Source organism: Trichomycterus rosablanca, chromosome 6 (assembly GCF_030014385.1).
Source record: "Trichomycterus rosablanca isolate fTriRos1 chromosome 6, fTriRos1.hap1, whole genome shotgun sequence".
Taxonomy (NCBI): domain Eukaryota; kingdom Metazoa; phylum Chordata; class Actinopteri; order Siluriformes; family Trichomycteridae; genus Trichomycterus; species Trichomycterus rosablanca.
In genome coordinates, this window is record NC_085993.1 from 52,475,879 (window position 1) to 52,503,873 (window position 27,995).

The 27,995-nt window shown below is 32.3% G+C and overlaps 1 protein-coding gene across 4 annotated transcripts; it reads left to right on the forward strand.

Annotated features, from left to right (window-relative positions):
* Positions 1 to 1,609: 1,609 nt before the first annotated feature.
* pou4f1 (POU class 4 homeobox 1) lies at positions 1,610 to 5,709 on the forward strand. Of its 4 annotated transcripts, none has more exons than XM_062997117.1 (3): positions 1,610 to 1,732; positions 4,654 to 4,969; positions 5,051 to 5,709. In XM_062997117.1, the coding sequence occupies exons 1-3, from the start codon at positions 1,610 to 1,612 to the stop codon at positions 5,707 to 5,709; spliced, it is 1,098 nt and encodes a 365-aa protein (XP_062853187.1). The 4 variants fall into 4 exon arrangements, with proteins under 4 accessions (XP_062853187.1, XP_062853188.1, XP_062853186.1 ...); XM_062997118.1 differs by having other exon boundaries at positions 4,654 to 4,953; positions 5,092 to 5,709; XM_062997116.1 differs by having other exon boundaries at positions 4,654 to 4,942; positions 5,009 to 5,709.
* Positions 5,710 to 27,995: the final 22,286 nt, after the last annotated feature.

A 27,995-nucleotide genomic window follows, 5' to 3' on the forward strand; every position in this document is an offset into this window, starting at 1 on the left:
CTGCCATTTATACCATCAAAAGTCCCAGTTCAACCATTCTTCAGACCTAAGGTTTTAGTTTCAGTACCAAAGCTTCTAATCCAGTTCAAAAGGAAACAATACCAGTTCCAGTACCAAAGCTCCCAGTTTCTGTACCAAAAGTTCTGGGTTTAGTCCCCAAAGCACCACATTCCAGTATAGTGTACTGGTACCAGTGACTTTGTTCAAGAATTCGAGGCTCCAGTCCCATGACTGGTATCACTGGTATCACTGGTACCATGTACAGCTTCAAAGATGTCCCATTCCATTACCAGAGGGTCCAGTTCCAATAATGAACGTTCCCACTTCTAGGATTTAAGCTCCCAGTTTCAGCACTAAATGATCTATTTTGCTCTATTTGGCTTTTTAAATCAGTAGGTGCAGTAGGTGGATTGGCTGGGCACGGGTTTGTGGTCTGCTGCTGCACTGATTTCTGGATGCACCTGAATCAGCTTAGATGTTCTATAACGTCATTACGATCTCGATAGTGATGACGGTCGCCTACACCTGGTGAATCCTTTGTGTCCATATAAATAAGGCTCATTCGGCTGCACTCACTGGCACAGATTTTCAAGGATTTCCAAACTATCTGAAAGTGCAAATGACATGGAACAGCGGTCTCTCGCCAAGGTCAGGAAGAAGACCCAGACTGTCATTGTGTGCTTGTCCTGGTGATCAGGTGTAAACCAAAAGCCACAGAAGAACCCGACCCTGGATTAGAAGCTGCTGCAAGAGAAGTATTCTTCCATGGCTCGTACTGGAACCTCCACCAGAGGAAGGCAGTTAAATTGTTTCTGTGGAGTCCGACCAGGCCGGTGACACCGGACAGACCTGACCCCCGGCCTCCTCAATGAAGGGCTTCATGCACCACCCACGTGGTTCAAGCACTAAACACTGCATTGAATAATAAACAAGAACATCTAGGTTGTGAAAGCTTCTTCGGACCCGAACCCTTTAGGGCGGTCACTCCAAAAATGGGCCCGCAGTGTCCACTGAGAGCTCATGCGTTTCCTGAAAGGTGAAATTTACAAGCTGACAGCGCACCAGTGAACCCACTACACAGTACCTACTGGAGCAGAGCGCAGAAAACACGCATGTCATTTGGAACACAGCCACTGAGGACGGCTGTAATGGCCCGAGGCTGTGTCCAACGCACATCTCGCGAGAGGAGGAGGCGAGGTCTCAGCGGACGGGATTTGTGCGGGACTCAGGTGTAAGAGAGGAGAGACAGAGACCCGTCCAGATACTGAGAGACACCGAGAGAGGTGCAGCTCTGCCCCTCTCATCTCTACAGCGGGAGGCACGTATTTAACTTCAGCCCAAAACCTGCAAGTCGTGCAGACGGTGCAGGAGAGCTGCAACCCGCACCCCGCACCCCGCGACCCGAACCTGCAGCCCCGGAGCAGCGCCGCCGCTTTATTTACATGATTATTTATTCATGCTCGCTAAAGCGGCGCTATTTATTTACACTCCAGCTTCAGTTCTTTTATTCATCAGCCTCTCCTCCTGATCCTGATCCGCTCTGCACTTTATTATCCTGGACTGGAAGAGCGGGGACGCTTTTTTATCCCCAAATCCAAATCCGCGCACCATGATGTCCATGAACAGTAAACAGGCGCACTTCGCCATGCACCCGACTTTACCCGAACACAAGTACACCACCTTACACTCCAGCTCCGAGGCTATCCGGAGAGCCTGTCTGCAAACTCCACAGGTAACAACAACCACCCAACATCCATAGAAGCTTTTTCTTTCTTTTATGTGTTTCTGTGCGTTTTTGTGTTTGTTGTCGCATGTGAGCGCACGGTGCGCAAATATTCATCTGCACGCATCCTATTATTATTATTATTACATTTATTTATATTACTATTGTTATAATTTTTATTATATTTATTTCTATTAGTATTGTTATTATTATTATTAAGTGAATGCATACTTGTATTTTGTGTTCTGTTTGGTCTAGACTAAAAATTCTTTACGCATCTCTGAACTCTTGACAAATTTCCTACACAAATTATCCTAACAAAATAGACACGTGTATTATTATTTTATTTATAATAATATATAGTATTTAAACACTCATTAAGGAGCACATTTTACATTTACATTTGGTTCTTGGTTCCACTTTGTGTCCGTTCTTTAATGATCGGTTCCTGCTCCTGTCCGACTGCAGCCCGATCGTCTCCAGACACGCGTGTTTTTCCATTTCGGTTCAGCCTCTGTTTGTCCGTGTCATGTTCACTGCTGTCTATATATTTTTGATCTCTTGATGCTCACTTTACATTCCTGTTCAGGTTTCTATGTTTTGTTAAACACGGTTTTGCTGTTTCTTCTTCATATATTTTCATATATTCTTATTTGTGTTTCTTATTAAATGTGTAAAGCGGAATAAAGTCACATTTCTATACTGAATGCATCATTTCTATTATCACCTCTCACCTCAGTCTTTCCATCTTTCCACTAAACTCATCTGAACGCTTTTTATTCCAATATTTACTTACATTTTAACATCATGAAGCTCCGAGCGCGTTTCTTTTATTTGCGGTAAAATTTTCCGCTTTTTCAGATTTTTGACGCCTTTGTTTGTGTTTAAATAACACAACAGCAAATACAGAACTGCATTTTATAGCACAAATATGATATAAGAACAAGATAATATAAATTTAAATGAGTAAATAGTAGATTTATTTGTATTTATGTATTTATTTTGACATGTATTTGGTGCGTGAATGTCAGGGCGCAGAGGAGCGCGTCTCCAAGTTTATTTCTTTTTACGCCCTGAGTGTTTAAATATAAAAGATTTAGCTTTATAGATTATATTTCTATTAAATAAATACTATAAATAAATCATCATGTTATTTATTTATTTTACAGTGATTGTGTTTATCATGTCTACACGCTTTAGAGATTTACTTATTCATCTCAGTGTCATTTTCGGCCGGTTATTATTATTATTATTATTTTATTTATTTATTTTTAATAGTGTCATTATTTTTTATTGGTATGATATGTTTATTTATATGATCTTTGTTGTTGAGTTTGGGATTTTGGAGGCTGTAATGTTACAGATCCACCAGTTTTATTTAGTAAAAGGCTTATAAATAAAACATGATTAAATAAAAAAGATTTACAATCATCACAGATTAAAGCATCATTCTCTGTATTTCTCCTTTTCCTAAAGACTAGATTATAATATAATTATTATAATTTATTACAGTGATTTTTTTCTGCCTGTTTTGATTCTGTTTGCATTTATTTAGACGCTATACAAATATCAGTGAATTATGATGCGATTCTGAAAATCTGCTGCGTGTTTTTTCGTTTCAGCTTTTTTCTCTCGGTTGGTTTTCTTTTATTCATGTTTTAAAGTGTTTTTAATTCTAATAAATTAATGTTAAATCTATGATTTAGGATGTGTTTTGCTTGTGTTCTATAATAATTGCTTATCTGTTGTTATTATTATTTGTATTTGATGTAAAACTATAATAAGGAAATCATTTTATTAATAATTCATTCGTGTTTGTGTTTCTGAACCGAATTCTTTATGCAGTTTGATCTGATCTGCACGCTGAGCTTCATGTGATCATTTTTTATTTATTTATTTTTATTTATCTCTGTTCTAATTCTGTTTAATATTAATAATTATTATTTATTATAATTTACTCAGTAAAATCTGTTCGGATTTATATTGTATTCATGCTTTTTACTGCAGTCTTTGAGCTTCTATTTATTTATAATACATTTATAATAATATAAATCCTTTATTATTAATAAAAAATTCTGCTGTATTTCACTAATGTTAAAGATAATAATTAATCTATAGCAGGAGTCTCATTACAAGATTGGAGAGTAATAATCAATATTTCATCATATTTCTATAATGATATAAACCATGTAATAATAAACCTTTCCTAAATATAATAATTATAATTATAATAATAATAAAAGTTAATAAATAATAAAGAAATAGTTCCAATAGAATCCACTGAAAATTACATTTAAAAAGAACATTATAATATAGAAATATCTACAATATTATTATTATATTAAAATATTAATTATTATTAAATGTATTTTATTTTAGAACGTTTTATGAGGTTAAAAAAACTGAATATATTTCAGACACTTTTACAAGCAGTCCAGTTTCTAAAAAAGGTTCCTTCTCTGTTCCTTGAGCCAGTAAGTGTAGAATTTACTGATGATGGACGCTCTAAAAAACCTGAGGAACACTGACAGAAACAAGCAGAATCTCTTTTAAACATCATTTGGGTCTCCTGAGTAGAACCTGGAGCACTTTATCATTAGGAAGGTTCATCAAATAGAGCCGTTAATACAGTTAAATTATTAATATTTAATAAAAAAAAGAACCCTGAAGGTACCTGTTCTGAGAGACATTTCTGTATTGAAAGACTTTTCTTTGGATGGAAAGATCTGGAAACCATCAGAAACTTTAAACTAGAGAACATTTCCATTTCAGAGGGTTCTAAAAGGCTCTAAAAGGTTCTAAAGGGTTTAGGAACTGTTTTAGTTCCTCTGATAGAGTAAAACTGAACACTAGAACATCAGAACGTTCAGAAGAACACGAGTGTAGAACATCAGAATCTCATTTCGTTTCCGTCTGTTTCCCCCCTGCAGCTACAGAGCAACATCTTCGCCAACCTGGATGAGACCCTGCTGGCGCGCGCCGAGGCCCTGGCCGCCGTGGACATGGCGATGTCGCAGGGCAAAGCCCACCCCTACAAACCGGACGCCACCTATCACACCATGAACAGCGTGTCGTGCTCGTCCTCGTCCGCCGTGCCCATCGCCCCCGGGCATCACGGGCACCCGCATCACTCCCACCACCACCCGCACCACCACCAGAACCTGGAGCCGCCGGACCTGATGGATCACATCAGCTCGCCCTCACTGGCCCTCATGAGCAGCGCGCACGAGGCCACCGGGGGAGCCGGAGGAGGCGGCGGGGGCGGCGGAGGTGGCGGCGGAGGAGGCGGGGGCGCCGGACTGATCTCCACCTCGGCCCACCCTCATCCTCACGCCCACATGCACGGACTGAGCCACCTCTCGCACCAGGCCGCCATGAACATCAACTCGCCGCTCGGTCACCATCACCACCCGCACCACCCACACCCGGGGTTTTTACCCAGCCACCCCGGCAGCACGCAGACCGCCTCCGGACTTATCCCCAACGGACTCCCGTCCCTGCCCGATTCAGACACGGACCCCCGCGAGCTCGAGGCGTTCGCCGAGCGCTTCAAACAGCGGCGGATTAAACTGGGGGTCACCCAGGCAGACGTAGGGGGCGCTCTGGCCAATCTTAAAATCCCGGGTGTGGGCTCGCTCAGCCAGAGCACCATCTGCAGGTTCGAGTCCTTGACGCTGTCCCACAACAACATGATCGCGCTCAAGCCCATCCTGCAGGCCTGGCTGGAGGAGGCCGAGGGGGCGCAGCGGGAGAAAACCAACAAACCCGACCTGTTCAATGGAGCCGAGAAGAAGCGCAAACGTACCTCCATCGCCGCGCCCGAGAAGCGCTCGCTCGAGGCGTACTTCTCCGTCCAGCCGCGACCGTCCAGCGAGAAAATCGCCGCCATCGCCGAGAAACTGGACCTTAAAAAGAACGTGGTGCGCGTCTGGTTCTGCAACCAAAGACAGAAACAGAAACGCTTGAAATTTTCCGCCACGCACTGACGACACTCATGACACTGTTACAGAACATTTTTGGATCTACAGACCCGACACTTTTAGAAAATAACAGGTTCTAGCTCGAACCCTGAACTAAGAGGGTTCTTCGCTGTGGAACCACTAGAAGGAACTTCACACAAGATCACAAGATCCCAACATAAAGTCATTAAGGGGGCAAAATCTTTTACATCTTTCAAAAAGTTCTAGTAGAAAACGTTCTACCTAAAAACAAAGGTTCTCCAGGGTTAGTAAATGGGTAACGGTTCTAAGAAGGCACCTTAAAACCATTTGGAAGGAACCTCATATCAGAAAACACCAAGAATAAACTTTAGACAGTCGATTAAGATGCACAGAAGCTTTATATAATTTTGAGAGTTCCTCCTCTGTATCTGAAAGGGATCCCCCTCTGTATCTGAAAGGGTTCCTCCTCTGTATCTGAAAAGGTTCCTCCTCTGTATCTGAAAGGGTTCCTCCTCTGTATCTAAAAGGGTTCCTCCAGACACAAGTAAACATAGTGTCCAAAAACATCTGGAGCAGGAGTTCCACCTGGCATCATTTCCTCTCCAATGAACCCTACAGGAACCTTTTTTAAAAGATTAGGAAGAACGTTGACAGACATCTAGAGATCATCCATTCATAGACGAAAAGGTTCCAAAAATGCCCCATAGTACCACTTAATTAGAATCTCTGGAGGATCAAACGTTCCTCAGAGACTCTTTACTCCTAGAAGAGAGGTTCCAAAGTCCTTTGGTTTGACCCTCCAAAGAAGGAGAACATTGACCAAGCAGAACCAGTTTACAGAACTAACACGAGCTCCGGAGTACCACACGGAGCAAGTATTACCCCTGAGGAACCCTGGTGTCCCAAGATTGAATTTGATCTCATTATGATTGATAAGAATAACAGAGGAACCCGGAGGCGTCTTCAGGTCCTTTCTTTGGGGAAAACACGTGGAACCTTAATATGAACCGTTTGAGCTATGAGGAACTTTTCAGAGCTTTTAGGAACTCTCTACCCATCTAAAGAACCCTGGAGGAACCTTTGTTCTACGAGTTTACACTGAAATATCAATCTAGCGTTTACTTAAAAGGTTTGGTAACGGATGTCTTCATGAACGTGTCTTTAGATGCCAGTTTTGATGGTGAAGGCAGTGCAGTGGTGGTTGGTGACCTAAAAATGGGGTTTCCATCTCAGTCTACACATAGGTGGCCACAATCTATTGGCTATTCATGTTCAATGAATGAAATCTTCTGGATGTAGGTCTTTCTGAACCATGTCAGATGATTGGAGAGACCTCTGTGAGATGTGGTTTAAGGTGGCACCCATGCACCTGGTTCTGATTTTGGTCGTGGAAGCAGAACCAGTTAGGGTTAGGGCAGGATATCCTAGTGATCACGTTCATGCTCCCTCGAGAACATGACCATCACAAAGTTTGATTCTAAAGGTGACGATCTATTGGCTGTTCCTGGTCAGTAGGTCCTTCTGAACCATGTCAGATAATCGGAGAGACTCTAGTTACTAAATTCAGGTTTGTAAGACCTTTGTGAGATGCGGTTTAGGTTGGCACCCATGCGCCTGGTTCTGATTCCGGCCGTGGGTTAGGGCAGGATATCCTACCAATCACGTTCATGCTTCCTCGAGAACATGACCACCACATAGTTTGATCCTAAAGGTGACAATCTACTGGCTATTCCTGGTTAGTAGGTCCTTCTGAACCATGTTAGATGATTGGAGAGACTCTAGTTACCAAATTCTGGTTTGTAAGACCTCTGTGAGATGCCATTTAGGTTGGCACCCATGCGCCTGGTTCTGATTCTGGTTGTGGAAGCAAAACCAGTTAGGGTTAGGGCAGGATATCCTACTGATCACGTTCATGCTTCTTTGAGAACATGACCCTAAAGGTCACGATCTATTGGCTGTTCCTGATCAGTAGGTCCTTCTAAACCAAGTCAGATAATTGGAGAGACTCTAGTTACCAAATTCTGGTTTAGGTTGTGGTTTAGGTTGGCACCCATGTGCCTGGTTCTGATTCTGGCCGTGGGTTAGGGCAGGGAACCTTACCGATCACGTTCACGCTCCCTCGAGAACATGACCACCACAAAGTTTGATCCTAAAGGTCACAATCTATTGGCTGTTCCTGTTCAGTAGGTCCTTGTGAACCATGTCAGATGATTGGAGAGACTCTAGTTAGCAAATTCTGGTTTGTAGGACCTCTGTGAGGTACGTTCTAAGGTGGCATCCATGCGCCCGGTTCTGATTCTGGTCGTGAAAGCAGAACCAGTTGGGTTAGAGCAGGAGATCCTATACTGATCCCGTTCATGCTCCCTCTAGAACATGACCCTAAAGGTGACAATCTATTGGCTGTTTCTGGTCAGTAGGTCCCTCTGAACCATGTCAGATGATTGGAGATACTCTAGTTACTAAAATCTGGTTTGTAAGACCTCTGCGAGATGTGGATTACGGTGGCACCCATGCGCCTGGTTTTGATTCTGGACATGGAAGCAGAACCAGTTGGGGTTAGGTCAGGATATCCAATGGATCACGTCCTTGCTCCCTCAAGAACATGACCCTAAAGGTCACGATCTATTGGCTGTTCCTGGTCAGTAGGTCCTTCTGAACCATGTCAGATAATCGGAGAGACTCTAGTTACCAAATTCTGGTTTAGGTTGTGGTTTAGGTTGGCACCCATGTGCCTGGTTCTGATTCTGGCCGTGGGTTAGGGCAGGAAACCTTACCAATCACGTTCATGCTCCCTGAAAAACATGACCACCACAAAGTTTGACCCTAAAGGTCACAATCTATTGGCTGTTCCTGTTCAGTAGGTCCTTCTGAACCATGTCAGATAATCGGAGAGACTCTAGTTACCAAATTCTGGTTTGTAAGACCTCTGTGAGATGCGGTTTAGGTTGGCACCCATGCGCCTGGTTCTGATTCTGGTTGTGGAAGCAGAACCAGTTTGGGTTAGAGCAGGATATGCTACTGATCATGTTCATGCTCCCTCGAGAACAAGACCCTAAAGGTCACAATCTATTGGCTGTTCCTGGTCAGTAGGTCCTTCTGAACCATGTCAGATGATTGGAGAGACTCTAGTTACTGAATTCTGGTTTGGAAGACCTCTGTGAGATGCGGTTTAAGGTGGTTCTGGTTCTGATTCTAGCCATGAGTTGGGCACAGTACCCGACCGATCACGTTCAGAATTTTGTGGACGTCGTTACCAAGCGTTTTAGAAGAACCTTCTCAGTGCTCTGGATTTTTAACGCTGTGTTTTTCATGAAGAATAAATCAGATTTATTATTTTATTATTACGAATCAGACGCCACGTCCTCTCAGCTCAGTTTTATTTTACTTTGTGCCCCCCCACCATCGCTGATGAAGTATGCAAACCCCCCCAAGCAGGCGATCTGGACCGAACCCTCACCAAGGCCTTCACGCTCAGACTGTGGATACAGAGATCCAGGTTCACCTCGAATGAATGTACGTCCGTCCTTATTTATCCAGTCGCTCGCTCGCTCGCGTAGAGCTCGATTTAAAGTGATGAACAGCCATGGACGCATTACCTCACGCCGAACTCTGTCCTGATCCAGTCGTCAATCATTCACCGGCTTGTAACGGAGCGACGTTTGTGTGTTTTAGTCATCGGGAGCTGATTTACGATGGAACGTCCATCAGAAAGAATTTTAAAAAATATAAAAAGAGGAAGAGGATACGACATCCCTGTTTATTGTTCAAGTCCAGAATAGAGGTGGTAACCACCGCTGGGATTAGTTTTTGCACTGAAATATATTATTTCTTAAATAATTATTATTATTTATTATGATTTATTTAGATGAGTTCTCTCTATTAAAAAGCATTTTGTACGTGTATATAAACAAACAGATCCTGTATCACCCTGTTCTTTATTTAATGTTTTATTTTATTTCCTTACACATAACGACGCCTGAATCTGAATTAATTTGATAAATATGAATAATCTATCACTGCATTTTTCTCAGTGATGGATCTATAAGAGTCGCATGATGATCAGGTTTGATCCAGGTGGAGCAGAAACAGAAATGTATTAAATGATCGTCTTTGTGTTTTATTTTATCTTATTTATAAGGAATTTAAACTCTGTAGACTTTGGTTTGCAGTGCAAACATTCTATGCATTATTAAAGTGAAGCTCTACTGAAGCTCTACTGAAGCTCTACTACATTAGAGATGCCCGCTGTTAGCGCTGTGCCCGCTGTAATGCCCTGTGCCCACTGTTTATACCCGCCACTCACATCACACCCACACACATGGTGTTTGTTTTGTCTTGTTCTAATTGTTCCCAGATAAAAAGAAGAAAGTTCTGACAGTGCCGAGTGATTTCTGTCTTTATTTCCTTCTATTATTTGGGCTCAGCTGATTACAGGTGAGTCCCAATTCATCCCATCATCACCTTCTGTTCTGTAAAGCCGAACCAGGTCTGAGAACCCAAACACTTCTCAATAAACACTACTGATAAAACAAATGACAATAAAACTGATAATAACACTGATAACAATACTGATAATAACACTGATAATAACACTGATAATAACACTGATAATAAAACTGATAATAACACTGATAATAAAACTGATAATAACACTGATAATAACACTGATAATAACACTGATAATAACACTGATAATAAAACCACTACTAATAACACTGATAACAACACAAATAATAACACAGATAATAACACTGATAATAATATTGATAATAAAACTGAAAAGAACACTGATAATAAAACTGATAATAACACTGATAATAACACTGATAATAAGACCACTAGTAATAACACTGGTAAAAACACTGATAATAACACTGATAATAACACTGATAATAATACTGATAATAACACTGATAATAACACTGATAATAATACTGATAATAACACTGATAATAACACTGATAATAACACTGATAATAATATTGATAATAACACTGATAATAACACTGATAATATCACTGATAAAAGCACTAATAATAACACTGATATAATATTGATAATAACACTGATAATAAAACCACTAGTAATAACACTGATAATAACACAAAAAATAACACAGATAATAACACTGATAATAATATTGATAATAACACTGAAAATAACACTGATAATAACACTGATAATAACACTGATAATAAAACTGATAATAATACCACTAGTAATAACACTGGTAAAAACACTGAAATTAACACTGATAATAACACTGATAATAACACCACTAGTAATAACACTGATAATAACACTGATAATAACACCACTAGTAATAACACTGATAATAACACTGAAAATAACACCACTAGCAATAACACTGATAATAACACTGATAATAACACTGATAATAAAACTGATAATAATATTGATAACAACACTAATAATAACACTGATAATAACACCACTAGTAATAACACTGATAATAACACCACTAGTAGAAACACTGATAATAACACTGATAATAACACCACTAGTAATAACACTGATAATAACACTGATAATAACACCGATAATAATATTGATAATAACACTGAATATAACACTGATAATAACACTGATAATAATACTGATAATAACACTGATAATAACACAGATAATAACATTGATATTAATACTGAAAATAACACTGATAATAACACCACTAGTAAAAACACTGATAATAACACTGATAATAACACCACTAGTAATAACACTGTAAAAAACACTGATAATGACACTGATAATGACACTGATAATGACACTGAAAATAACACTGATAATAATATTGATAATAACACTGATAATAACACCACTAGTAATAACACTGATAATAACACTGATAATAACACCACTAGTAATAACACTGATAATAACACTGATAATAAAATTGATAATAACACTGATAATAACACTGATAACACCACTAGTAATAACACTGATAATAACACTGATAATAACACTGATAAAAAAACCACTAGTAATAACACTGATAATAACACTGATAATAACACTGATAATAACACTGATAATAACACTGATAATAACACCACTAGTAATAACACTGATAATAACACTGATAATAACACAGATAATAATACTGATAATAACACTGATAATAACACAGATAATAACATTGATAATAATACTGATAATAACACAGATAATAACACCACTAGTAAAAACACTGATAATAACACTGATAATAACACCACTAGTAATAACACTGTAAACAACACTGATAATGACACTGATAATGACACTGATAATAACACTGATAAAAATATTGATAATAACACTGATAATAACACCACTAGTAATAACACTGATAATAACACTGATAATAACACCAATAGTAATAACACTGATAATAACACTGATAAAAAAACTGATAATAACACTGATAATAACACTGATAATAAAATTGATAATAACACTGATAATAACACTGATAAAAAAACTGATAATAGCACTGATAATAACACCACTAGTAATAACACTGATAATAACACTGATAATAACACCACTAGTAATAACACTGATAATAGCACTGATAATAACACCACTAGTAATAACACTGACAATAACACTGTTAACAACACTGATAACAACACTGATAATAACACCACTAGTAATAACACTGATAATAACACTGATAATAACACTGATAATAACACCACTAGTAATAACACTGATAATAACACTGATAATAACACTGATAATAATACTGATAATAATATTGATAATGACACCACTAGTAATAACACTGATAATAACACCGATAATGACACTGATAATGATACTGATAATGACACTGATAATGACACTGATAATAATATTGATAATAACACTAATAATCACACCACTAGTAATAACACTTCTAGATAATAACACTGATAAAAACACTGATATTAACACCACTAGTAATAACACTGATAATAACACTGATAATAAAATTGATAATAACACTGATAACACCACTAGTAATAACACTGATAATAACACTGATAATAACACTGATAAAAAACCCACTAGTAATAACACTGATAATAACACTGATAATAACACTGATAATAACACTGATAATAACACCACTAGTAATAACACTGATAATAACACTGATAATAACACTGATAATAACACAGATAATAATACTGATAATAACACTGATAATAACACAGATAATAACATTGATAATAATACTGATAATAACACTGATAATAACACCACTAGTAAAAACACTGATAATAACACTGATAATAACACCACTAGTAATAACACTGTAAATAACACTGATAATGACACTGATAATGACACTGATAATAACACTGATAATAATATTGATAATAACACTGATAATAACACCACTAGTAATAACACTGATAATAACACTGATAATAACACCAATAGTAATAACACTGATAATAACACTGATAAAAAAACTGATAATAACACTGATAATAACACTGATAATAAAATTGATAATAACACTGATAATAACACTGATAAAAAAACTGATAATAGCACTGATAATAACACCACTAGTAATAACACTGATAATAACACTGATAATAAAACCACTAGTAATAATACTGATAATAACACTGATAACAACACTGATAACAACACTGATAATAACACCACTAGTAATAACACTGATAATAACACTGATAATAACACCACTAGTAATAACACTGATAATAACACTGATAATAACACTGATAATAACAATGATAATAACACTGATAATAATACTGATAATAATATTGATAATGACACCACTAGTAATAACACTGATAATAACACTGATAATGACACTGATAATGATACTGATAATGACACTGATAATGACACTGATAATAATATTGATAATAACACTAATAATCACACCACTAGTAATAACACTTCTAAATAATAACACTGATAAAAACACTGATAATAAAATTGATAATAACACTGATAATAACACTGATAATAGCACTGATAATAACACCATTAGTAATAACACTGATAATAACACTGATAATAACACTGATAAAACCACTAGTAATAACACTGATAACAACACTGATAACAACACTGATAATAACACTGATAATAACACTGATAATAACACTGATAATAACACCACTAGTAATAACACTGATAATAACACTGATAATAATACTGATAATAACACTGATAAAAACACCACTAGTAATAACACTAATAATAACACTGATAACACTGATAATAATACTGATAATAATATTGATAATGACACCACTAGTAATAACACTGATAATAACACTGATAATGACACTGATAATGATACTCATAATGACACTGATAATGACACTGATAATAATATTGATAATAACACTAATAATCACACCACTAGTAATAACACTGATAATACCACTGATAATACCACTGATAATAACTGATAATAACACTGATAAAAACACTGATAATAATACTGATAATAACACTGATAATAACACTGATAATAACACTGATAATAACTGATAATAACACTGATAATAACACTGATAATAATACTGATAATAACACTGATAATAACACTGATAATAATACTGATAATAACACTGATAATAACACTGATAATAACACTGATAATAACTGATAATAACACTGATAATAACACTGATAATAACTGATAATAACACTGATAATAACACTGATAATAACACTGATTATAACACTGATAATAACACTGATAATAACACCACTAGTAATAACACTGATAATAACACTGATAATAACACTAATAATAATACTGATTACAACACTGATAATAACAACACTAGTAATAACACTGATAATAACACCAATAATACCACTGATAATAACACCTCTAGTAATGACACTGATAATAACACTGATAATAACACTGATAATAAAACTGATAATAATATTGATAATAACACTGATAATAACACCACTAGTAATAACACTGATAATAACACTGATAATAACACCACTAGTAATAACACTGATAATAACACTGATAATAATACTGATAATAACACTGATAAAAACACCACTAGTAATAACACTAATAACACTGATAATAATACTGATAATAATATTGATAATGACACCACTAGTAATAACACTGATAATAACACTGATAATAACACTGATAATAACACCACTAGTAATAACACTGATAATAACACTGATAATAACACTGATAATAACACTGATAATAACACTGATAATAACACTGATAATAACACTGATAATAATATTGATAATGACACCACTAGTAATAACACTGATAATAACACTGATAATAACACTGATAATAACACCACTAGTAATAACACTGATAATAACACTGATAATAACACTGATAATAACACTGATAATAACACTGATAATAACACTGATAATAATACTGATAATAATATTGATAATGACACCACTAGTAATAACACTGATAATAACACTGATAATAACACTGATAATAACACCACTAGTAATAACACTGATAATAACACTGATAATAACACTGATAATAACACTGATAATAACACTGATAATAATACTGATAATAATATTGATAATAACACCACTAGTAATAACACTGATAATAACACTGATAATAACACTGATAATAACACCACTAGTAATAACACTGATAATAACACTGATAATAACACTGATAATAACACTGATAACACTGATAATAACACTAATAATATTACTGATTACAACACTGATAATAACAACACTAGTAATAACACTGATAATAACACTGATAATGACACTGATAATAACACTGATAATGACACTGATAATGACACTGATAATAATATTGATAATAACACTAATAATCACACCACTAGTAATAACACTTCTAGATAATAACACTGATAAAAACACTGATAATAAAATTGATAATAGCACTGATAATAACAACATTAGTAATAACACTGATAATAACACTGATAATAGCACTGATAATAACAACATTAGTAATAACACTGATAATAACACTGATAATAACACTGATAAAACCACTAGTAATAACACTGATAACAACACTGATAACAACACTGATAATAACACTGATAATAACACTGATAATAACACTGATAATAACACTGATAATAACACCACTAGTAATAACACTGATAATAACACTGATAATAATACTGATAATGACACTGATAAAAACACCACTAGTAATAACACTAATAATAACACTGATAACACTGATAATAATACTGATAATAATATTGATAATGACACCACTAGTAATAACACTGATAATAACACTGATAATGACACTGATAATGATACTCATAATGACACTGATAATGACACTGATAATAACACTGATAATGACACTGATAATGATACTCATAATGACACTGATAATGACACTGATAATAATATTGATAATAACACTAATAATCACACCACTAGTAATAACACTGATAATACCACTGATAATACCACTGATAATACCACTGATAATACCACTGATAATAACTGATAATAACACTGATAAAAACACTGATAATAATACTGATAATAACACTGATAATAACACTGATAATAACACTGATAATAACTGATAATAACACTGATAATAACACTGATAATAACACTGATAATAATACTGATAATAACACTGATAATAACACTGATAATAACACTGATAATAACTGATAATAACACTGATAATAACACTGATAATAACTGATAATAACACTGATAATAACACTGATAATAACACTGATTATAACACTGATAATAACACTGATAATAACACCACTAGTAATAACACTGATAATAACACTGATAATAACACTAATAATAATACTGATTACAACACTGATAATAACAACACTAGTAATAACACTGATAATAACACCAATAATACCACTGATAATAACACCTCTAGTAATGACACTGATAATAACACTGATAATAACACTGATAATAAAACTGATAATAATATTGATAATAACACTGATAATAACACCACTAGTAATAACACTGATAATAACACTGATAATAACACCACTAGTAATAACACTGATAATAACACTGATAATAATACTGATAATAACACTGATAAAAACACCACTAGTAATAACACTAATAACACTGATAATAATACTGATAATAATATTGATAATGACACCACTAGTAATAACACTGATAATAACACTGATAATAACACTGATAATAACACCACTAGTAATAACACTGATAATAACACTGATAATAACACTGATAATAACACTGATAATAACACTGATAATAACACTGATAATAACACTGATAATAATATTGATAATGACACCACTAGTAATAACACTGATAATAACACTGATAATAACACTGATAATAACACCACTAGTAATAACACTGATAATAACACTGATAATAACACTGATAATAACACTGATAATAACACTGATAATAACACTGATAATAATACTGATAATAATATTGATAATGACACCACTAGTAATAACACTGATAATAACACTGATAATAACACTGATAATAACACCACTAGTAATAACACTGATAATAACACTGATAATAACACTGATAATAACACTGATAATAACACTGATAATAATACTGATAATAATATTGATAATAACACCACTAGTAATAACACTGATAATAACACTGATAATAACACTGATAATAACACCACTAGTAATAACACTGATAATAACACTGATAATAACACTGATAATAACACTGATAACACTGATAATAACACTAATAATATTACTGATTACAACACTGATAATAACAACACTAGTAATAACACTGATAATAACACTGATAATGACACTGATAATAACACTGATAATGACACTGATAATGACACTGATAATAATATTGATAATAACACTAATAATCACACCACTAGTAATAACACTTCTAGATAATAACACTGATAAAAACACTGATAATAAAATTGATAATAGCACTGATAATAACAACATTAGTAATAACACTGATAATAACACTGATAATAGCACTGATAATAACAACATTAGTAATAACACTGATAATAACACTGATAATAACACTGATAAAACCACTAGTAATAACACTGATAACAACACTGATAACAACACTGATAATAACACTGATAATAACACTGATAATAACACTGATAATAACACTGATAATAACACCACTAGTAATAACACTGATAATAACACTGATAATAATACTGATAATGACACTGATAAAAACACCACTAGTAATAACACTAATAATAACACTGATAACACTGATAATAATACTGATAATAATATTGATAATGACACCACTAGTAATAACACTGATAATAACACTGATAATGACACTGATAATGATACTCATAATGACACTGATAATGACACTGATAATAACACTGATAATGACACTGATAATGATACTCATAATGACACTGATAATGACACTGATAATAATATTGATAATAACACTAATAATCACACCACTAGTAATAACACTGATAATACCACTGATAATACCACTGATAATACCACTGATAATACCACTGATAATAACTGATAATAACACTGATAAAAACACTGATAATAATACTGATAATAACACTGATAATAACACTGATAATAACACTGATAATAACTGATAATAACACTGATAATAACACTGATAATAACACTGATAATAATACTGATAATAACACTGATAATAACACTGATAATAACACTGATAATAACTGATAATAACACTGATAATAACACTGATAATAACTGATAATAACACTGATAATAACACTGATAATAACACTGATAATAACACTGATAATAACACCACTAGTAATAACACTGATAATAACACTGATAATAACACTAATAATAATACTGATTACAACACTGATAATAACAACACTAGTAATAACACTGATAATAACACCAATAATAACACTGATAATAACACCTCTAGTAATGACACTGATAATAACACTGATAATAACACTGATAATAAAACTGATAATAATATTGATAATAACACTGATAATAACACCACTAGTAATAACACTGATAATAACACTGATAATAACACCACTAGTAATAACACTGATAATAACACTGATAATAATACTGATAATAACACTGATAAAAACACCACTAGTAATAACACTAATAATAACACTGATAACACTGATAATAATACTGATAATAATATTGATAATGACACCACTAGTAATAACACTGATAATAACACTGATAATGACACTGATAATGATACTCATAATGACACTGATAATGACACTGATAATAATATTGATAATAACACTAATAATCACACCACTAGTAATAACACTGATAATACCACTGATAATACCACTGATAATACCACTGATAATAACACTGATAAAAACACTGATATTAATACTGATAATAACACTGATAATAACACTGATAATAACTGATAATAACACTGATAATAACACTGATAATAATACTGATAATAACACTGATAATAACACTGATAATAATACTGATAATAACACTGATAATAACACTGATAATAACTGATAATAACACTGATAATAACACTGATAATAACTGATAATAACACTGATAATAACACTGATAATAACACTGATATTAACACTGATAATAACACTGATAATAACACCACTAGTAATAACACTGATAATAACACTGATAATAACATTAATAATAATACTGATTACAACACTGATAATAACAACACTAGTAATAACACTGATAATAACACCAATAATAACACTGATAATAACACCTCTAGTAATGACACTGATAATAACACTGATAATAACACTGATAATAAAACTGATAATAATATTGATAATAACACTGATAATAACACCACTAGTAATAACACTGATAATAACACTGATAATAACACCACTAGTAATAACACTGAAAATAACACTGAAAATAACACTGAAAATAACACTGATAATAACACTGATAATAATACTGATAATAACCCTGATAATAAAACTGATAATAACACTGATAATAATACTGATAATAACACTGAAAAAAACACTGATAATAATACTGATAATAACACTGAAAAAAACACTGATAATAATACTGATAATAACACTGATAATAAAACTGAAAAAAACACTGATAATAACTGATAATAACACTGATATTAATGCTGATAATAATACTAATAATAACACTGATAATATTACTGATAATAACACTGATAATAATACTGATAATAGAACTAATAATAACACTGATAATAATACTGATAATACTGATAATACTGATAATAACACTAATAATAACACTGATAATAACACTGATAATAACATTGATAATAACACTGATAAAAAAACTGATAATGATACTGATAATAATATTGATAATAACACTGATAATAACACTGACAATAATATTGATAATAACACTGATAAAAATACTGCTGATATTAACACTACTGATAATAACACTGATAATAATACTGATAATAACACTGATAATAACACTGATAATAACACTGATAATAACACTACTGATAATAACACTGATAATAACACTGATAATAACACTACTGATAATAACACTGATAATAATACTGATAATACACTAATAAAAACATTGATAAAAACACTACTGATAATAACACTGATAATAACACTGATAATAACACTGATAATAACACTGATAATAACACTGATAATAACAATGATAATAACACTACTGATAATAACACTGATAAAAACACTGATAAAAACACTACTGATAATAACACTGATAAAAACACTACTGATAATAACAATGATAATAACACTACTGATAATAACACTGATAAAAACACTACTGATAATAACAATGATAATAACACTGATAATAACACTACTGATAATAACACTGATAATAACACTACTCATAATAACACTGAAAATAACACTGATAAAAACACTGGCAATAACACTAATAATAACACTGATAATAACACTGATAATAACACTGATAATAACACTAATAATAATACTGCTGATAATAACACTGATAATAACACTGATAATAAAACCACTGATAATAATACTGATAATAACTGATAATAACACTGATAAAAATACTGATAATAACACTAATAATAACACTGATAATAACACTGATAATAAAACCACTGATAATAATACTGATAATAACTGATAATAACACTGATAAAAATACTGATAATAACACTAATAATAACACTGATAATAACACTGATAATAAAACCACTGATAATAATACTGATAATAACTGATAATAACACTGATAAAAATACTGATAATAACACTAATAATAACACTGATAATAACACTGATAATAACAATGATAATAATACTGATAATAACACTGATAATAACACTGATAATAACACTGATAACAATACTAATAATAACACTGATAATAACACTGATAATAACACTGATAATAACACTGATAATAACACTGATAATAACACTGATAATAATGCTGATAATTACGCTGATAATAACACTGATAATAACACCACTAGTAATAACACTGATAATAACACTTATAATAACACTGATAAAAACACTGATAATAACACTGATAATAACACTGATAATAACACTGATATTAACACTGATAATAACACTGATAATAATACTGATAATAACACTGATAATAACACTGATAATAACACTGATAATAACACTGATAATAATACTGATAATAACACTGATAACACTGATAATAACACTGATTATAACACTGATAATAATACTGATAATAACACTGATAAAAAAACCACTAGTAATAACACTGATAATAACACTGATAAAAACACCACTAGTAATAATACTGATAATAACACTGATAATAACACTGATAATAACACTACTGATAATAACACTGATAATAACACTGATAATAACACTACTGATAATAACACTGATAATAATACTGATAATACACTAATAAAAACACTGATAAAAACACTACTGATAATAACACTGATAATAACACTGATAATAACACTGATAATACACTGATAATAACACTGATAATAACACTGATAATAACACTGATAATAACAATGATAATAACACTACTGATAATAACACTGATAAAAACACTGATAAAAACACTACTGATAATAACAATGATAATAACACTGATAATAACACTACTGATAATAACACTACTGATAATAACACTGATAAAAACACTACTGATAATAACAATGATAATAACACTGATAATAACACTACTCATAATAACACTGATAATAACACTACTCATAATAACACTGAAAATAACACTGATAAAAACACTGCCAATAACACTAATATTAACACTGATAATAACACTGATAATAACACTGATAATAACACTAATAATAATACTGCTGATAATAACACTGATAATAACACTACTGATAATAACACTGATAAGAACACTACTCATAATAACACTGAAAATAACACTGATAAAAACACTGGCAATAACACTAATAATAACACTGATAATAACACTGATAATAACACTAATAATAACACTGATAATAACACCAATAATAATACTGCTGATAATAACACTGATAATAACACTGATAATAACAGTGATAATAAAACCACTGATAATAATACTGATAATAACACTGATAATAACACTGATAAAAATACTGATAAAAACACTAATAATAACACTGATAATAACAATGATAATAACAATGATAATAACACTGATAATAACACTGATAATAACACTGATAATAACACTGATAACAATACTAATAATAACACTGATAATAACACTGATAATAACACTGATAATAACACTGATAATAACACTGATAATAACACTGATAATAACACTGATAATAACACTGATAATAATACTGATAATAACACTGATAATAACACTGATAATAATGCTGATAATAACACTGATAATAACACTGATAATAACACCACTAGTAATAACACTGATAATAACACTGATAATAACACTGATAATAACACTGATAATAACACTGATATTAACACTGATAATAACACTGATAATAATACTGATAATAACACTGATAATAACACTGATAATAACACTGATAATAATACTGATAATAACACTGATAACACTGATAATAACACTGATTATAACACTGATAATAATACTGATAATAACACTGATAAAAACACCACTAGTAATAACACTGATAATAACACTGATAAAAACACCACTAGTAATAACACTGATAATAACACTGATAATAACGCTGATAATAACACTGATAATAACACTGATAATAACACTGATAATAACACTGATAATAACACTGATAATAATGCTGATAATAACACTGATAATAACACTGATAATAACACCACTAGTAATAACACTGATAATAACACTGATAATAACACTGATAATAACACTGATAATAACACTGATATTAACACTGATAATAACACTGATAATAATACTGATAATAACACTGATAATAACACTGATAATAACACTGATAATAATACTGATAATAACACTGATAACACTGATAATAACACTGATTATAACACTGATAATAATACTGATAATAACACTGATAAAAACACCACTAGTAATAACACTGATAATAACACTGATAAAAACACCACTAGTAATAACACTGATAATAACACTGATAATAACGCTGATAATAACACTGATAATAACACTGATAATAACACTGATAATAACACTGATAATAACACTGATAATAACACTGATAAAAACACCACTAGTAATAACACTGATAATAACACTGATAACAATACTGATAATAACACTGATAATAACACTGATAATAATACTGATAATAACTGATAATAACACTGATAATAACACTGATAATAACACTGATAATAACACTGATAATAATACTGATAATAACACTGATAAAAACACCACTAGTATTAACACTGATAATAACACTGATAATAATACTGATAATAATACTGATAATAACACTGATAATAACACTGATAATAATACTGATAATAACACTGATAATAACACCACTAGTAATAACACTGATAATAACACTGATAATAACACTGATAATAATACTGATAATAACACTGATAATAACACCACTAGTAATAATACTGATAATAACACTGATAATAACACCACTAGTAATAACACTGATAATAACACTGATAATAACACTGATAATAATACTGATAATAACACTGATAATAATACTGATCATAACACTGATAATAACACTGATAATAACACCACTAGTAATAACACCGATAATAACACCGATAATAACACTGATAATAATACTGATAATAACACTGTTAATAACACTGATAATAACACCACTAGTAAGAACACTGATAATAACACTGATAATAACACTGTTAATAACACTGATAATAACACTGATAATAACACTGATAATAACACTGATAATAACACTGATAATAACACTGATAATAACACTGATAATAACACCGATAATAACACTGATAATAACACTGATAATAACACCACTAGTAATAACACTGATAATAACACTTATAATAACACTGATAATAACACTGATAATAACACTGATAATAACACCACTAGTAATAACACTGATAATAACACTGATAATAATACTGATAATAACACTGATAATAACACTACTGATAATAACACTGATAATAACACTGATAATAACACTACTGATAATAACACTGATAATAATACTGATAATACACTAATAAAAACACTGATAAAAACACTACTGATAATAACACTGATAATAACACCACTAGTAATAACACTGATAATAACACTGATAATAACACTGATAATAACACTGATAATAATACTGATAATAACACTGATAATAACACTGATAATAACACCACTAGTAATAACACCGATAATAACACCGTCGATAACACTGATAATAACACTGATAATAACACTGATAATAACACTGATAATAACACTGATAATAACACTGATATTAACACTGATAATAACACTGATAATAACACTGATAATAACACTGATAATAACACTGATAATAATACTGATAATAACACTGATAATAACACTGATAATAACACCACTAGTAATAACACCGATAATAACACCGATAATAACACTGATAATAACACTGATAACACTGATAATAACACTGATAATAACACTGATAATAACACTGATAATAACACTGATAATAACACTGATATTAACACTGATAATAACACTGATAATAACACTGATAATAACACTGATAATAACACTGATAATAACACTGATAATAACACTGATATTAACACTGATAATAACACTGATATTAACACTGATAATAACACTGATAATAACACTGATAATAACACTGATTCTGATCTCAACCCCGCTGATAGTTTAGACCTCTGATTTCTCGCCTCTTCCTCCCTCTTTAATACAATATTTCGGGCTTTGATGTTTGGATGAATGAATGAGGCCTTAATTAAAAAGCTGATTAATAATTGTAATTAATTGAGCGCGAGCTGTAATGGGATCTTCACATGTCAGACAAAGTGGAATTAAAGAGGGGAGTGAGGGTAGCATCCTGCACCCTCCCCAAATATTCAATCAAACCCACATCAGACCTGCTGATGATGCTGCTGATGCTTTTATTATTTATTTATTTATTTTCCTGATTTATTGTTTCATTTTGCGGATTTTTGTCGGAGTTTAAAGACGCGCGTCTGAATTTTATTAAATTATTAATTCTGTTATTTTCAGCCTGTAAAATACCAAAACTTTACACGTATTTTTTTCTTTTTCTGTCTAAAATGTTCTGCACAATTGTTAATAAAATAAACACTGAATTTTGTATTTAAGTAATTAAATAATATTAACGCGTTAACATAAAAGGACCAAATAAAAGAGGAATTTTAATAGTTTGTCCGCATCAGTCAGTCAAATTAAGAATTATTTGGGTTAATATCGGATTTTAGTTTTGTTACAGCCTGTAGAAAACAAGAAAGAAAGAAAATAAAAGTGTAAATGTGAGCAATGCAATATTAATCAGCTCCTGATATAAAATGCAATAATTCAGAGAGCTGAAGGGCTTTTATTCAGAGCAGAGCAGCAGCGCCGGAGAGCAAGAAAAACTCAGAAAAGCAAAAGAAATGAAACAGAAACGAATAAAAAAGAGAGAAAATGAAACGAAATAAAGAGAAATAAAGAGAATAAAGAAGAGAGGAGAGGAGGAGAGGAGACGCGCTTCTGGCGACGGAACGGACCGAGCGCGCAGTGAGTCGGAAAATTTATCAAATAATTATTAATAATAAAATAATTCACTCACATATTCAGATAAAAGTAAAACAAATAATTCAATAAAATGTACTAAAACTATTTATTATTATTATTATAAGCTCAGATGTGTGAACGAAATGTTCGATTTTTAATTCATAAAAAGAAAAAACAGATGAAACTATTTACAGATAAACTAATAAAAAAAAAAAAATCACTTAATATTTAATACAAAGAAATCATATATTTGTATATTTATTTGTAATTCAAATCCAAAAAGTATTCGCGAGTTTTTATATTTGCAGTTTCGTGAGTTTAGTTTTTACCGCTCTGTTCTCATCCCAACATCAAAACCAACAATAAAATTAATAGTAAAAAACGTGATTATTTATTTTTATATGTATTTTATTTTATGTTGATTTATTTGCACGTTTCTGTTCTCATGATGTGCGGAGGAAACGACTGATTAAGTACCAACGCTCCAAACTAGCACAATTTTAACATTTTTATTTATTTATTTAAGTTTCATATAAATGTATACAAATATAAATATATTGTAGTTTGAAATGTGAAAACGAATAAAAAAACTTAAGAATTCAAATAGTTTTCCGAATTTCGGTTTACTATTGAAGTATTTCTGCAGCTCTATAGCTGTGGTACTTGTGTAGAATGAGGTGTTTGCAACTCTATATCTGTAGTACTTGTGTAGAATGACGTGTTTGCAGATCTATATCTAATGTAATTGTGTAGAATAAGGTGTTTGCAGCTCTATATCTGGTGTAATTGTGTAGAATGAGGTGTTTGCAGCTCTATATCTGGTGTAATTGTGTAGAATGAGGTGTTTGCAGCTCTATATCTGGTGTAATTGTGTAGAATGACGTGTTTGCAGATCTATATCTAATGTAATTGTGTAGAATAAGGTGTTTGCAGCTCTATATCTGGTGTAATTGTGTAGAATGACGTGTTTGCAGATCTATATCTAATGTAATTGTGTAGAATAAGGTGTTTGCAGCTCTATATCTGATGTAATTGTGTAGTATGAGGTGTTTGCAGCTCTATATCTAATGTAATTGTGTAGAATGAGGTGTTTGCAGCTCTATATCTGGTGTAATTGTGTAGAATGACGTGTTTGCAGATCTATATCTAATGTAATTGTGTAGAATAAGGTGTTTGCAGCTCTATATCTGGTGTAATTGTGTAGAATGACGTGTTTGCAGATCTATATCTAATGTAATTGTGTAGAATAAGGTGTTTGCAGCTCTATATCTGATGTAATTGTGTAGAATGAGGTGTTTGCAGCTCTATATCTGGTGTAATTGTGTAGAATGAGGTGTTTTCAGCTCTATATCTGGTGTATTTGTGTAGAATGAGGTGTTTGCAACTCTATATCTGGTGTAATTGTGTGGAATGAGGTGTTTGCAGCTCTACATCTGGTGTGATCGTGTAGAATGAGGTGTTTGCAGCTCTATATCTTGTGTAATCATGTAGAATGAGGTGTTTGCAGCTCTATATTTGGTGTAATTGTGTAGAATGAGGTGTTTGCAGCTCTATATCTGGTGTAATCATGTAGAATGAGGTGTTTGCACCTCTATATCTGGTGTGATCGTGTAGGATGAGGTGTTTGCAGCTCTATATTTGGTGTAATTGTGTAGAATGAGGTGTTTGCAGATCTATATCTGGTGTAATTGTGTAAAATGAGGTGTTTGCAGCTCTATATCTGGTGTAATTGTGTAGAATGACGTGTTTGCAGATCTATATCTAATGTAATTGTGTAGAATAAGGTGTTTTCAGCTCTATATCTGCTGTAATCGTGTAGAATGAGGTGTTTGCAGCTCTATATCTGGTGTGATCGTGTAGAATGAGGTGTTTGTAGCTTTATATCTGGTGTAATTGTGTAGAATGAGGTGTTTGCAGCTCTATATCTGGTGTAATTGTGTAGAATGAGGTGTTTGCAGCTCTATATCTGGTGTAATTGTGTAGAATGAGGTGTTTGCAGATCTATATCTGGTGTGATCGTGTAGG

Coding starts and splice junctions, on each gene's coding strand:
- pou4f1 (XM_062997115.1), top strand. CDS start 1,610: ATGATGTCCATGAACAGTAAACAGGCGCACTTCGCCATGCACCCGACT. Junction 1,733..4,653: donor CCTGTCTGCAAACTCCACAG/GTAACAACAACC, acceptor TCCCCCCTGCAG/CTACAGAGCAACATCTTCGC.